Source organism: Notothenia coriiceps, unplaced genomic scaffold, assembly GCF_000735185.1.
Source record: "Notothenia coriiceps isolate Sejong01 unplaced genomic scaffold, NC01 NC01_scaffold00004049, whole genome shotgun sequence".
NCBI classification, from domain to species: Eukaryota; Metazoa; Chordata; class Actinopteri; order Perciformes; family Nototheniidae; genus Notothenia; species Notothenia coriiceps.
The window spans coordinates 144,996-160,106 of record NW_011336750.1 but is presented as its reverse complement, the minus strand read 5'-3'; the positions used below and the strand labels follow the sequence as shown (position 1 = coordinate 160,106).

The window sequence follows — 15,111 nt, the reverse complement described above, 5'->3', positions numbered from 1 at the left end:
CTAAGTTAAATATCTCAAAAAGTGTAAAAGATATACAAAGTCTGAATATGATTTTAATAGCTGAATGTCTTGGGATCATTTTAAAGTTGGAATGAAGTCTCTAGCTGAAAGTATGTGGAAGGAGTAGCATTTGGCGCACGGTGTAGGTAAAAGAGAATTTGAAGGTTCCTCCCATTGAGTTCCATGTTAAAAAAAGATTTTAAAAAGCTGAATATTTCAAAAAGTATAACATATTTAGAAAAAGTTGAACGCTTCCCATCATGTGCTGAACAGGCTGAATATTTTAATATTTTAATGGTTTCTGTAGCTGAAAGTATGCTAAAGTTATTGAGAGCCAAACTATTTGGTGAAATAATAAGAAAAGGAAGAATAAGATTAAAGAAACAGAAGAACTATAGTGGAATGCTGTACATAGCATTCACACTAATTAGCATAGAATATAATTGGCACATTGATTGATAATAACAATAATTGTATAATTGCAGCCCTACGTTCCAGGCTGACAAACGATATAAAAACTGTGTGCTCCCAACCTGAGATATTTCCATGTCAGCAACATGATCATAAGTGAATGTTCGTGGTTCTGGTTTTGATAGCAGGCGGATGGTGTTGGCTGAAGTAACTGTGAGACAAAGCTTCTGGTCTCCATCTGTGGTCAGCCCAGTCTTATAGGTCAAAGGTCGTACTCGCACAAACACTTTGATGGAATCCCCGTCACTGCTGTAGGACCAGAAATAAGATTAAACGTCTCAACAGCATGGAATAAAGTAGTTTAAATTACAAAAATGATAACATCTAGGGCAGTGAAATGCAACACAAACACTAATGCAGTAGTAATAATTATCCAAAATATCACATATATTAAAGCACTGACAAAAAACATATGACTGCAGTTACTACTTCTATTATGAAGTATATATATTTGGCATTTAAAATATTTCTTAAGCAACACACACAGGGAGGTTGACATATTGTTCTGCTGCAGAATTCTTTACTCCACTATATCTTTATAAAACAGATATTTGTTTAATGCTTTGAATGAACCAAGCAAAACGTCCTAAAGGTACATTACCTGGCAACAAGTTGGGATGAATCGCCAGATCCTGTAAAGGATACGATTGTTAACGTTTGTTTAATGACTTTTTGACTTCCTAGATCTGTATACACAATAACACAATCTATACACAAGTGTACACGTTTTGGTGACAACGTTTAACGTTAAACACAACAAGCTTACAGTGACGTTACATGTTGTTGAAAACTCTTTGGTTTTACTGCACGTTCAAAATGGCTATATTTTTTAATATATTAGCTTTAAAGCGAGTTAGCATAGCCATGCTAGCAGTCTCGGATTAGGTCACTTTACTTGCTAGGATTACCAACAACATTTGACATTTCGCAAAAACTATATAGCGGTTAGTTTGCAACTCTAATAAATATATGTTTAGTGCGCTACCTTTTCCACTGGAATTCATTGTTGACGACGATTAATTCGCGCTGTTAAGATGTCAAATATAACGCTTCTTCCTTCATAGCACACTCCGACTGTCCGACAAAAGAGGTTGTTATGTTTACATCCTTCGAAATTGGCGGGCAGATCTGCCTCCACTTCTTCTTCGTTGGTTTTCAGAAGCGGTTGATAGGCCCTGTCTCAGGTCGACTATTTTCATTTCCTCGCTCCTCGTCCTCGGTCCTCGGTCTCACCGGAAGTTGATTTGTCTGCGCCATCTTGAGTACCGGCCCATGGCCGGAGGACGGTTATGGCTAGAAAGGACCCGTCTTGTGTAAAACTCTCGCGAGAGTTTGGCTGAATGTCACGTGGCTGAATGTTTACGTTTGGCAGGCNTCTCTACCGTCTACCAGGCGCTAGGGCTGAACGATATGGACAAAATTTCATATCTCGATATTCATGCCAGATATCTCGATATCGATACGATACGATATGTCATATCGTATCGTATCGATATCGAGATATCTGGCATGAATATCGAGATATGAAATTTTGTCCATATCGTTCAGCCCTAGCGCCTGGTAGACGGTAGAGAACAACAATGGTTAATTGTATAGGATGGGTTACTGTGACGGCATGGAATTCAAAGGCGGAAGGAGTGAAGTTAGGTAGCTTGAAGAGGGAAAAGCTCCAGTTGGGAGAGAGCAGGAGACCAGTGCCACCTCCTCTGCCAGTGGGTCTGGGTGTATGGAAGAAGGAATATGCTGTGGAGAGAGCTGCTGGGGTGGATGTGTTGGATAGTGTAATCCACGTCTCAGTGAGAGCAAGGAAATCCAGAGACTGCAGGGAAGCGTAGCCAGAAACGATGTCAGCTTTAAGAACAGCTGACTGGCAGTTCCACAGGCCACCTGCAACTAGCTGTTGGATCTCAATGGAGCATGTGGGATAGACGAGAGCAGGCCGGTTATATAATTAGGAGATACACGGGGCCAGTGATAATTGCGAGAAGACATATGAACAGGAATGAAGAAAATACACATGATTATAGCATGAGGGGCTAGAAAACCAAAGAAAATAAAAATACTAGAGATACTTAGCTCAATCAAAGTAGGATTTGCCTCCCTCGTGACTCCCGCAGGACTCCAATGTCTTTGTCAGTCTTCGCCTGTCTGACGCTGAAGCTGACGCTCCAGGAAAGAGAGGAAAAACCACCCTTGAATGATGGGATGGTAGATTAAAAGCTTTAGGAATCCAAACTATAACATATATAAGTACCCTGTATCAAGATTGATGCAAAACAATTGAAATTTGACCTTTCTAGAGAGATTTAGAAGAAAAACCCCACTTCTGGGGTCATTTGGGTGCATTTTCCTTATCTCTGGAACCCATCGATCGATTTTGATGATTGACATCTCTTTTTAACCGTTAGAGCCAATAGAATTGAGGGGAAGTTCCTAAAATCCATCTAAACATTACCCATTGGTGAATAGAGTGATGCGTAGCCAGAATGCCCAAAACCGGAAGCTGTCATACACTCTCGTAGCTATTATAGCAGCTAATATGAAATCTCAGTTTTTGCCATAAATATGACGATGGATTATCAGTAATCATTTCAAAGTGACACAGACACATTGGATTAACCTATGGATTAACCTTCAGCAGCGTTTTTATCGTTTGAATGCCATAATACACAAGAAAGCAGACTGAGACGCCCCTCAGGGTCCTGACATGCTTCACGCGTTGACATTTTACCGATAGCAGCTACCGTTTTTAAACTATAGTTAGAAATGTAAGAGGTTTATTTTTCATTCGAATAATGGAAAGGCTCTCCTTTCACTTGACATCACCATGGTAACCTTTGATCTCTGGGCTCACACAAAGGTGTTTGATAATGTCGTTACCATGGTAACCTTTGATCTCTGGGCTCACATGCAGGTGTTTGATAACGTCTTCACCTCAAACACAAACACACAGACTGGAGTTTAACAGACTGTCTCAGCCTATTATTTTCTGTCTGATGGAGACTTCATACTGACTTCAACATGTTCCACATATTTTATACATTATTGGTGACGTACGGTTTTAGTTCAAAGGTTTGCAGTTAAAATATTCTGCTGCTTTTCAAAGCGTTTTTACTTTCTTTTCTCTTCTTAATACACATTCATTCACTACTACTTACATTTTATATCTAACTCCTTCAGCCTACTTTCAGCTACAAAAACCATTAAATTATTCAGCTATTATAGGACATTGAGGCTATACATTTAGTTGTTTATACCTTTTTAAAATATTTTCTTTTAAATATTAAGCTTCTTCACTATTTTTCCTATTCTTCCAGTTTAACATTTCACTTTCAAGTTTTCAACAAAGTCATTGCAATGCATTTGAGCTGTAACAATTTTGATTCAAATCATTTCACTTTTTTGCATTTCTCTGCTAAGTTCAGCAACAAACTTACTTGATTTTTGTAGCTAAAAGCAGCTACAGAGACCATTCAACTAATAACATATTCAGCTTTTTCTGCATTTTCAGCTAAATTCAGCTACAAATGTACACAGTTTACGGCATTCACAGTCATTTTCAGCAGGAAATGCATTTTCTAGTTAATGACGTGTTTGTCTATAACATGCCAGGAAAAAGGTGCATATGGTTGTATCTTAAAATGTCTTGTTTTGTCAGGCTAAAACCAAAATAGATTCAGTTCAATAGGATATCAAAAAGAAAGCAGGAAATTTCCATATTTGAGAGGCTGAAAACTGCATTTTCTGCAACTTTTGCACAAAAAATGAACTTCAATTGGATTTTAAAAATAGTTCCGTATTATTTGTCTGTTGATTGACTAATAAATGCAACTTTAGTAGGATTAATTATGTATGACTCATCAAGATTGTGTGTTTAATCTTTATGTCGTTCTTTAACAGGAGTCTGTATTCTCCAGCGTGGCCAAGAATATTGTTGAGTCTTGCGTAAATGGATACAATGGAACTATATTTGCCTAGTAAGTGGTTTTAACGTTGTTTATGATAACTACAAATCTGAAATATTTTAGGGCACTTTGTCTTGGTCTTTGTGGTGTTGGGCTTCCTGTGTAACATTTAATTCCTTATCAATTTCTCTTTTGCTTCTGCAGCGGACAAACAGGCTCAGGAAAAACATTCACCATGCTTGGTGAGAATTAAATATATCATATACATCTACATATAATATCTACATGTTCTCTTAAATCCAGCAAGAGAATAATTGAAAATGACTCTATTTTTGTCTTCTGCTCTTGTCTTCTGCTCTAGGACCATCTGAGTTAGACAACTTCACAGATGAATTAAGGGGTGTTATTCCTCGATGTTTTGAGTACCTGTTCTTTCTCATCAACAGAGAGGTGGAAAGGGTGAGCTTTACATTTTCATTGCCACGAAGGTGTTATTAAACAATTTTTGCTTTTCTAATAAAGTCGGTTCTTTGTTTGTTCTTTTTTCCTAAAAGTCTGGCCAGTCCAAGAGTTTCCTTTGCAAATGTTCATTTATTGAGATCTACAATGAACAAATTTACGACCTTCTGGACACAGCCTCAGCTAGCCTGTTCCTCCGGGAGAACATCAAGAAAGGTTTGTTTGTTGAGGGAGCCGTAGAGAAGTTCGTCAACTCAGCCGCTGAAGCCTACCAGGTATACACTCTGCATGTTGTGACTCCAAAGGTTATTGTGGTTTATAATACATGTTGAGTTGAGATAACAAGAAATTGATAATTAAATGTGGGTGCCAATTCTTTCTGTTTCAAACCATTTAGGTGCTGTCTACGGGCTGGCGAAATAGACGAGTGGCCTCCACCTCCATGAACAGAGAGTCTTCCAGATCTCACGCAGTGTTCACCATGATGTTGGAGTCTAAAGAGTCAATCAATGAAGTGGTGAACATTCGTATGTCTCAGTTGAACCTGGTAGACCTGGCAGGGTCTGAGAGGCAGAAAGACACAAACACAGAAGGATCCAGACTAAAGGTGAAGCTTTGTCCATGAATCCAGTCTCAAGCTGAAGTGCTACACTATGATTGTTGCTGTTTCTAACTGCCTATACCTGCATTTCTTCTCTTTCAGGAGGCCAGCAGCATCAATCGCTCCCTCATGTGCCTCGGTCAGGTGATCATGGCCCTGGTTGATGTGTCCAATGGGAAGAACCGTCACATCTGCTACAGAGAATCTAAACTCACCTTCTTGCTGAGGGTGAGTAGCTCTAAATACTTAATATACCTTTGGTGTGGCTTTGGCACAGTACTTGTTATATCGCTGTGTATCAATGTGGAGTCAACTTCCATAGTATTATGTCCAGTGGCATGACTCAATTGCATTTATTGTGTAAAATACAAGTTTATATGATGGGAGTATTCCACTGAAATCACTATTGTAAAAGATTTTGGCATAAATAAGGGTTGCATTGTGAATTGTTTTAAATGTAAACAAAGTTCAACTCTTGTGCTCTTCCAGTATTTGACTTTCCTCCACATTCATTTATTTTCTTTCCACTTTAATAGAATATAAAACGTTATAATACTGCACTAAAATATGTTATTGCACCATATCAATTGAAAATATATTCTCTGTAACAATTATTATTGTTTCTCAGGACTCTCTTGGAGGAAATGCAAAGACCTACATTATAGCCAATGTTCATCCGGGTTCAAAGTGTTTTGGAGAAACTCTGTCCACCTTGCAGTTTGCCCAGAGGGCCAAGTTGATCAAGAACAAGGTATTGTCATTAAACAAAATTTATATTGTATTACAACAAAGTTGATTTGAAGTTCTGGTTATTTCCAATAGCACTTTGTAATCTCATCCTTGTGCTTTTATTCTGTTTATTCAGGCAGTCATCAATGAAGACACACAGGGAAATGTGAGGCAGTTACTTGCTGAGGTGAAGAAGCTGAAAGAGCTGCTTGCACAGGCAGTAACTTCTCCAGGAGGGGACTATGGGAGAGATGTAGCGCCAGGAGGACCTGGACTCCCCATAGGTAACAACACGAGTACCAAACACATGTTAACCATAACACCCTCTAATAACATTGTCTTTAAACAATTAGCAAATATTTAAATGTCAGTCACTTACATGTTATACAGTTATTTGGTCAAAATCATAGAAAATCATAAATAAATAAAAAGTGTTCTGTTATGTTGCGAAAGTATAAATGAGCTTTTCCCATCAAACGCTTCCATAGATATTCAACCCGAGGGCTCATACAAAGCAAAGTTCATGGCTGCAGCTCGTCTCTGGAAGAAGTGCGAAGACGAGAGGAGGGTATGAAAATAATTATGTTTTTTGGATGGTTATTTAATTTTGTAAATGCTGCTGTGAGGAAATACTTTTCGTGCATGAAATCTTACAGAAATGTTTGACTTCACTCAGATGCTGCTCAACAAAGTGGCTCAGCTTGAGGAGGCCTGGACTCATAAAGACAAGTTCATCCATTCCAGCCGAATGATCGTCAAGTTCCGAGAGGACCACATCTATCGCCTTGAGAAAAAACTGAAGGCGGAACCAGGCTTAGTTTCAGACAAGGAGTCTCAGGTCGTGATTGACCAGCTGAAAGACGAGATAAATATATTGAGAGATCAGGTACACCATTTAAACACTGCCTTACCCACTGCTGATGTCTGTATGTGTATGGATGTGGTTCAGATGTACAAAACATTTAAATATTGACATGATTTATTTTCTCGAGAATCCAACATCATGCTTATCCTAAAAGACCCAATAGAGTTACATTATATCCTCTGTATATACTTTTATTTTTTTAAATAATGGCCATTAAATCCCAACATTTAACAACACAGTGTTTTCCCATGCACACATCTCTGCTTTTAGGTTGAACATCACCCAAAGATGACTCGATATGTAGCGGAGAACTTTGCTCTCAGAGAGGAGAACCGTCAACTCCGTTCTCTTCCGTCAGTGGTGAACGCTGAAGAGGCTGCAGCCCAAGTTACTGCGGATCTGGAAGATCATTTCCAAAGGGCTATGGAGACAGAAAGACGAACAGAGGGTAAGATCATTATCAGCAGGAGAGAACAGGTCAAGTTAACGTGTTTATTTCCTGAACCACTGTCGCTCCACAACTCCAGGAGCCTCTTCGACCCCTGTGGCTGTAGACAGTGCCTCGGCTGCTGCCATTGAGAAGCTGAAGGCTAAGCTGCTCCAGAAACAGACTGACCTCACAGGCGCCCTTCAGGCCTATGAGGAGTACAAAGAAGTGACCAAGTAAGGATGTTTACTGTAGGCACACAGCGTTCAACTCTAATTTCCTAGCCTTTTTTCTTTGTCAACATCTAATGTATGTAAGAGTTTTAATTAAAAAAAGAAAAGCCTATTACTTCCCCTGACTTAAACTTAAAATATATTGTATTCATATATTTGGAGTGACAATCCATCCCTGAATGTAATATCAACTGGTTTTGATTGGTGACTGTATTGTAAGTGTTCATGCAATGTGTTAAAAGACTTAAAGTAACTTTAGATTAGAGGGTAAAATGTTTTTCGATTGGTGCTTTTGCGTTCTAGGAAGCAGATGTCTCAGCTGCAGTCTGAGAAAAGGTACCTCGACAAGTCCAACAGGCATTTGGAAAACATTTTGGAAGCCACGAACGCTTACAAGAAAAAGGAGGTGTCTGAGCTGAACAGAATTCACGTTGAAACCATAAAGGTGAGGGGACGTGGACATTTGTATTTAGATCACAGAGGCAACGTTTTCTTCTAAAATCTGTCATTGTTGTCTTGCTGACAATCACTTTGTTTTTTACCTTCAATATCTAATATATCAGATTCTCACCACGCCCACCAAAGCATACAACCTGCGGACTCGTCTCGTGCCTTTCTCTAGCCCGGAGCACCTGAATGGGTCAGACCACGGCACGGACGACCTCTGGTCAGAGCCGCCTCCTGCAGAAATGGCTGAGATGGCTGTGACTGAGGAACTGTGTCAAGTGCAGGTACGACAGTGTGGTTTATCCCGTAAATGTGTGTATAAAAACACATTCTCCATTGTCTCATACTTTCTTTAATGTCTCACCAGGAGCAAGCTAGCCACTTCCAGACACAGTTTAATGAGGAAGAGCTGAAGAACAGCAAGCTGCAGCAGCAGATTGCAAAACTTGAGGAGCAGATCACTGTGATGTCACAAGAGTCTGACCACAAGGATGAGGTAGAATTTTCTCATGTTCATTTACAGCTTTCTCATTTAAATGTAAGGCTGTGTAAAAACTAAATCTGTTTGATATTTCCCATGTTGCCCATTTGTTCCCCTTTACGCATTATGCAGCTGCTTTCTACTGAGCGAGCTAACAGGAACACAGATCAGCTCAACCGACAAGAAACTGCGAACGAGCTGCAACAGAGCCTTCAGTCTGAACAGCAGGCCGCAGAAGGTAAGGATCTCATGCTCCTCTTGTGTTGGAAGTGTTTGTCAGATGGAGGTGATGACTCTTTGTTTCCTCTGGTTTCAGTACTGAGGACTGAGATCCGCGATCTACGTCTGGTGCTGCAGTCGTCTGACAAGGAGCTGGCTGCTGTGAGGAGCGAGCTAAGAGAGGGTCACAGCGAGCAGCAGAGAGAGACGACTCAGCTCTCCAGCAGTCTGATCAGCACTCAGCTCCAACTTGACAAAATCCAGTAAGCATTATTTTATTACCTTTGCACTATGTCCTCCTTGATCTGATGTGTTTAAGTGACCACAAATACAATGTGTTAACAGGCTGGAGTGGGAGCAGCTTCTGGAGCAGCATCGGACACTGCAGGATTCATTTGACCAGCTCCAAGCTGAGGCCAAGTTTGATGCGGATCAGGCCCAACAGCAGCTGCAGGACAAGCAGCAGGAGATCGATCAACTGAAGGCACAGGTCACGGTTAGTAAACTCTCCAAAAAATCGAAACAATAGGCGCTTTCACACCGGAGTACTTTTCCCAGGAATAGTTCTGATAGTTCCTGGGATTTTGCGTTCACACCAAAAAGATCTGGAACTAGAAGTTTTTTTTGCACACCTTTTCACCCCCTGCTAGAGAGCAGGGAGTTTCCTGGGAGAAAAAGGTTCCCATTTCTCATTGGCTGGGCGAATTGCAAACCACGCCCCGTAAACTCGGAAGAGTTTTGTGAAGCCGCCATTGTATTTGCTGGCATTAGCATTATTAGCATTAGCATTAGCCCAGCGCACCAACGAACGGAGAGAGACTAACTTATGGCAACACAAAAGAAAACATGGGAGGGGTGGAGATGAGGAGGTGTCGGCGTTCTGGCGATTTACTCGGAAGGCTTCAGCCAGTCCCCAACTCCGGGGACTTCACTCCGGGGACTTCCGGCCGGGGACTTCGGGCGGCAGTATACGCCGTGAAGTTGTTTGCGGCCTGCCAGTAAACCCGAAGAAGAAGAAGAAGTGACGTCAGCGGCTCATTTGCCTAATCCTCCCTCAGGGACTTATTCCGGTGTGAACGCGATCTGCTCTTTAGTTCTTCTTTAGTTCTTCTGAACTAAGTACTGGGAACTAAGTACGGCAAAGTACTTGGTGTGAAAGCGCCTTATCGTTTCTTTCTCCTGATATCTCTGTCTAAACTTCCTTTTGTTTTATTTCTGTTGTAGAAGCTGAATAGTTCTCTGCAGATGGAGCAAGAGCACACAAGCATCCTGATCTCCCAGTTAACAGAAAACAAAGAGAGCACATTAAAGTGAGTTTGTCCACAGCTTTCTCTTTTTTAGAGTTGCTTAATGTGTGTAACAATTCTAAATATTTTAAATTACTCTTTTTAACACAAGCAACCTTGGTGTTTCCCTTCAGAGAACTTATTGAAACGATGGAGCAAAATACACTGCTGAGAAAGCAAGTCTCAGAACTGACCGTACAGAATCAACAGCAGGTCATTCCTAAGAACAGCCTGCATGTTTTCAAAATAAAATTCAATATATGTAACTATTGTAGCAGTATTTTCTAAACCTGCTTATGTGATTTTTGGTTTGAAGGCATCCAAAATTGTCGATCTTGAGCAAAATTCCAACTCTGCCAACGAAACGATAAAAGGCTTGGAACAGAAGACTGAACAGGACAAAGTAAGCCTGAGTGAACTATTATCCAATTCCTTCCAGAAATAATGACATTGTTTAAAGCTACCCTTCTGAATCCTACCTGTGTATTTTGACAGGATGTTGTTGTGGATCTGATCAACCAAACCAGAGACCTACGCAGTGAGCTGAGCCAGAAGGACCAGACCATTGTTCACCTGTGTGAAGACATCAATGATATCACAGTAATTACCCTCCACCTATTCTACCCTTTATTTGATTTGAATAACTTCACTGTTTTTGCTTTGTTACCTATTCCTTTTGCTCTTCCACCTCTTATTGTAAATATGTTTAATGTTTGTTGAGCTTGCTGATGATAACAATGTCATTGGTCTTTCAGGCCAAGTACAATGTTGCCTGCTTTGAAAGGGAGGATCTCCAGGGGCAAAACTCTAAGATTCAGGCAGAAATCTGTGACCTGAAAGAAAATGTAGAGAGACGAGTGGCATCCAACAAAATAGAGGTACGTTTGATCATTTTTGTGTGATTTGTTTGGTATATTTACTGCAAGGGATGAATACTTTTGACATGTTCAGCAAATGGAAAACAATAGGTACTGTATATAAAGCGTATGTGATTGTCCTCAGGTGGAGGTGTTGCAGGAGGAGGTGGTTTATGCCACTGAGGAGGTTGAGAGACTCACTAAGGTCTTAGATGAGCGAAACAGCCTCTTCCAGGAGCAAACGGCCCAGAAGGACATCATGATGCAGAAGGTCACTTTTTCTAAATAATCTCAACACAGAGCAAAGACATAACTACTACGGTCAAACAAATCTAAAATATGTTCTTTTGTACCAGTTACAAAAACAGCAGGAGGCAGTTGAAAGGACGATCAGAAATGGACATTTCAAGCCTCTAGTTGATCTGACAGGCACGCCTAAATCATTACCTCGGGTAAGACTTGCTTTTAGCTTTTTAGTCCTTAATTCTTCATTTAAAAATAAAACATGTGGCAAGCTTCCAGTCAGAAATGCAACTAAAAAGAAATACATTTGTTCTGTTTCTCAGACACCCTGCACTCCAAGGAGTTTCAGCAGAGACCTGAGCCACGTACTGGAGAGCCAGGAGAGGGAGCTGGAGAATCGACGCTCCTCCATGATGACCATGGAGGTACTTTTAGCAGAGCTGAACGCGGAGAGGACGGCCAAGAATGACGAGATCCAAAGGCTTAAGGTATATCTTTGTTCAAATGTTTAATACATCTATAGCCATTTATTACTGGACTGATGTACAGTGGGGCAAAAAAGTATTTAGTCAGCCACCAATTGTGCAAGTTCTCCCACTTAAAAAGATGAGGCCTGTAATTTTCATCCTAGGTATACCTCAACTATGAGAACAAAATGAGAAAGAAAAAAAAATCCAGAAAATCACATTGTCTGATTTTTAAAGAATTTATTTGCAAATTATGGTGTAAAATAAGTATTTGGTCAATAACAAAAGTTCATCTCAATACTTTGTTATATACCCTTTGTTGGCAATGACAGAGGTCAAACGTTTTCTGTAAGTCTTCACAAGGTTTTCACACACTGTTGCTGCTACTTTGGCCCATTCCTCCATGCAGATCTCCTCTAGAGCAGTGATGTTTTGGGGCTGTCGCTGGGCAACACAGACTTTCAACTCCCTCCAAAGATTTTCTATGGGGTTGAGATCTGGAGACTGGCTAGGCCACTCCAGGACCTTGAAATGCTTCTTGCGAAGCCACTCCTTCGTTGCCCGGGCGGTGTGTTTGGGATCATTGTCATGCTGAAAGACCCAGCCACGTTTCATCTTCAATGCCCTTGCTGATGGAAGGAGGTTGTCACTCAAAATCTCACGATACATGGCCCCATTCATTCTTTCCTTTACACGGATCAGTCGTCCTGGTCCCTTTGCAGAAAAACAGCCCCAAAGCATGATGTTTCCACCCCCATGTTTCACAGTAGGTATGGTGTTCTTTGGATGCAACTCAGCATTCTTTCTCCTCCAAACACGTCTAGTTGAGTTTTTACCAAAAAGTTCTATTTTGGTTTCATCTGACCATATGACATTCTCCCAATCCTCTTCTGGATCATCTAAATGCTCTCTAGCAAACTTCAGACGGGCCTGGACATGTACTGGCTTAAGCAGGGGGACACGTCTGGCACTGCAGGATTTGAGTCCCTGGCGGCGTAGTGTGTTACTGATGGTAGCCTTTGTTACTTTGGTCCCAGCTCTCTGCAGGTCATTGACTAGGTCCCCCCGTGTGGTTCTGGGATTTTTGCTCACCGTTCTTGTGATCATTTTGACCCCACGGGGTGAGATCTTGCGTGGGGCCCCAGATCGAGGGAGATTATCAGTGGTCTTGTATTTCTTCCATTTTCTAATAATTGCTCCCACAGTTGATTTCTTCACACCAAGCTGCTTACCTATTGCAGATTCACTCTTCCCAGCCTGGTGCAGGTCTACAATTTTGTTTCTGGTGTCCTTTGACAGCTCTTTGGTCTTGGCCCTAGTGGAGTTTGGAGTGTGACTGTTTGAGGTTGTGGACAGGTGTCTTTTATACTGATAACGAGTTCAAACAGGCGCCATTAATACAGTTAACAAGTGGAGGACAGAGGAGGCTCTTAAAGAAGAAGTTACAGGTCTGTGAGAGCCAGAAATCTTGTTTGTTTGTAGGTGACCAAATACTTATTTTACCGAGGAATTTACCAATTAATTCTTTAAAAATCAGACAATGTGATTTCCTGGATTCTTTCCCCCCATTCTGTCTCTCATAGTTGAAGTGTACCTAGGATGAAAATTACAGGTCTCTCATATTTTTAAGTGGGAGAACTTGCACAATTGGTGGCTGACTAAATACTTTTTTGCCCCACTGTATTTATTCCGCAAGGTTACAGCAGACTTGACTAGTATAGAGTCTTTTTCTCCACTTACATTAAATGTTTACATACAAAATAAAAGTAATTAATACATTTAATAGCCTTATGGTCCTTATGGACTTTGAAGTCCTTCAAATATGAAAATACATTGTTTCTGTCCTCAGATGCAGCTGACTGAGAAAGAGATGGTCCGGCTTCAGATCCAGGCTTTACTTGACCAGTTCTACAACAAGGAGAACCAGCTGATTCACAATGGGAATAACAAAAGGTGAGTTTATTTCTCCAGTCATTCAGCCATACACTGCCCTGAAATGCACCATATCATTTATTGTTAATGGCATAAGTAGATTAATATTGTTATCTTGTAATTTTTCAGCGATGAGTTGAATGATGCCTTCAAAAAAACTATGCTTAAAGAGCTACAGGAGGAGAGAGCAGATAAGGTTTGTATTTATCTGCTGGTTTTATTTGATCTCTGTATTGAATCCTCCGATTTTAATTTGTTCCTCTCATTCATTTACAGAGCAACATAATGCACCAGCTGTCTGAAACTCAAAAAAGGTAAGGACCTGTGCTTTAGTCAAGTAAATAAATCAGCTTTTTCATGTTATAACATTCCTTTATTTATGCTTGATGTTTCACAAGCTCTGTCTGGTTTCTTTTTATAAGACTGCAAGCTCAGGAGTCGTTGTTGGGCCAGTCTCAAACCTGCGTCCAGGAGCTGACCAATGAGCTGAGGAACCGCTGTCTAGAGTTGAGGGATGTGGGCCAGAGGACACAGGAAGATGAGAAATGTGTCCAGGTCAGAGTCTGAGTATATGAGTTTTATCTTTCACTAAAGAAAATTCTGCATGCTGTTTTTTCAAGTTTGATTAAATGGACTACTGGCAACCTAGTCAGAAGCTGAAATCTGTCCCCAGAGGAACTATCAGTTCCTGGCTGTGATTTGTTACTCTAGTCTAGAGAAGTTCATTCCAGGCCAAGTTTGTGGACAGTGTAGAATTATACTCCTTTATCTAAGAGCTGCTAAACATAACACTGATAATAACGGCCTACAAATGAAACTTATTAAAAGATATTCAGCGGGTAAAATAAAGGGTGTTGAGATCTCCATATCAGGTTGAATAATTAAAATGACAGTTAGTTATAATCAAGTATAATCAATTATATTCTTGTATAACCCACAATGAAAATGCTTCATATGTTAGGTTTTTCTATATTTACAGTATAAACAAAACACAAGTGGTTTGTTAAATTGAGTGTAAGGCGTATAATGATTTATGGGTGTCACTGATAAGGGAGAAGGCAGTTTCTTCCCTCTCCTCTCACAGCAGTACTCAGGGAGTGGGGCTCCTGACTTAAGGAGAGAAACTAAGAGGCCCCAAAAAGGTGGTTATGTCATAGCCGAGAATAATATTTTGCAAGTCCTGTAGAGTAGGGGTCATGTCCTTTTTACACAAACATGGGAAGGTGTGTCTTATGCCATAGCCATAGAATGTCTGGTCATGTCCAGTCCTGTACATCAGAGGCCATGCCCAGTCTCCACAAATTTGGGTATGGAGGAGGTGTCTTTAGGTTTTTATATCCTGTTGTTGAGCATAAAGACACTGGCTTTTTGGGAGCAAGCTGAGAGAGAGAGGGGGGTTTCCCCTGGTATACTCTCTCCCGGTAAAAGCTCTGTCCCTCAGAGCTGGGTTTTTGCTCTCGGTAAGGTTCTCTCGACCTGGGTAACTATT

The 15,111-nt window shown here is 40.7% G+C and overlaps 1 protein-coding gene and 1 long non-coding RNA gene across 2 annotated transcripts in view; one reads left to right on the top strand and one right to left on the bottom strand.

The window, feature by feature from the left end:
• Nucleotides 1–528: 528 nt before the first annotated feature.
• Nucleotides 529–1,684, bottom strand: LOC104941848 (uncharacterized). Its single transcript, XR_797940.1, has 3 exons — nucleotides 1,457–1,684; nucleotides 1,073–1,103; nucleotides 529–720 (listed from the first exon to the last, which is right to left on the bottom strand). It is a non-coding gene; the product is annotated as an uncharacterized lncRNA (long non-coding RNA).
• Nucleotides 1,685–3,298: 1,614 nt separating this feature from the next.
• kif15 (kinesin family member 15) overlaps nucleotides 3,299–15,111 on the top strand; it is a 17,322-nt gene continuing 5,509 nt past the window's right edge. Inside the window, exons 1-31 of the mRNA XM_010767044.1 lie at nucleotides 3,299–3,355; nucleotides 4,372–4,448; nucleotides 4,581–4,618; nucleotides 4,738–4,835; nucleotides 4,931–5,110; nucleotides 5,233–5,442; nucleotides 5,539–5,664; nucleotides 6,065–6,187; nucleotides 6,302–6,449; nucleotides 6,654–6,733; nucleotides 6,842–7,051; nucleotides 7,301–7,478; nucleotides 7,558–7,693; nucleotides 7,994–8,135; nucleotides 8,254–8,421; nucleotides 8,505–8,633; nucleotides 8,751–8,856; nucleotides 8,935–9,100; nucleotides 9,183–9,333; nucleotides 10,062–10,147; nucleotides 10,258–10,336; nucleotides 10,440–10,526; nucleotides 10,619–10,723; nucleotides 10,879–11,001; nucleotides 11,126–11,251; nucleotides 11,337–11,432; nucleotides 11,547–11,711; nucleotides 13,540–13,643; nucleotides 13,752–13,818; nucleotides 13,899–13,936; nucleotides 14,045–14,177. Coding sequence (XP_010765346.1) covers nucleotides 3,299–3,355; nucleotides 4,372–4,448; nucleotides 4,581–4,618; nucleotides 4,738–4,835; nucleotides 4,931–5,110; nucleotides 5,233–5,442; nucleotides 5,539–5,664; nucleotides 6,065–6,187; nucleotides 6,302–6,449; nucleotides 6,654–6,733; nucleotides 6,842–7,051; nucleotides 7,301–7,478; nucleotides 7,558–7,693; nucleotides 7,994–8,135; nucleotides 8,254–8,421; nucleotides 8,505–8,633; nucleotides 8,751–8,856; nucleotides 8,935–9,100; nucleotides 9,183–9,333; nucleotides 10,062–10,147; nucleotides 10,258–10,336; nucleotides 10,440–10,526; nucleotides 10,619–10,723; nucleotides 10,879–11,001; nucleotides 11,126–11,251; nucleotides 11,337–11,432; nucleotides 11,547–11,711; nucleotides 13,540–13,643; nucleotides 13,752–13,818; nucleotides 13,899–13,936; nucleotides 14,045–14,177 — 3,732 coding nt within the window. The remainder of the gene's footprint in view (nucleotides 3,356–4,371; nucleotides 4,449–4,580; nucleotides 4,619–4,737; nucleotides 4,836–4,930; nucleotides 5,111–5,232; nucleotides 5,443–5,538; nucleotides 5,665–6,064; nucleotides 6,188–6,301; nucleotides 6,450–6,653; nucleotides 6,734–6,841; nucleotides 7,052–7,300; nucleotides 7,479–7,557; nucleotides 7,694–7,993; nucleotides 8,136–8,253; nucleotides 8,422–8,504; nucleotides 8,634–8,750; nucleotides 8,857–8,934; nucleotides 9,101–9,182; nucleotides 9,334–10,061; nucleotides 10,148–10,257; nucleotides 10,337–10,439; nucleotides 10,527–10,618; nucleotides 10,724–10,878; nucleotides 11,002–11,125; nucleotides 11,252–11,336; nucleotides 11,433–11,546; nucleotides 11,712–13,539; nucleotides 13,644–13,751; nucleotides 13,819–13,898; nucleotides 13,937–14,044; nucleotides 14,178–15,111) is intronic.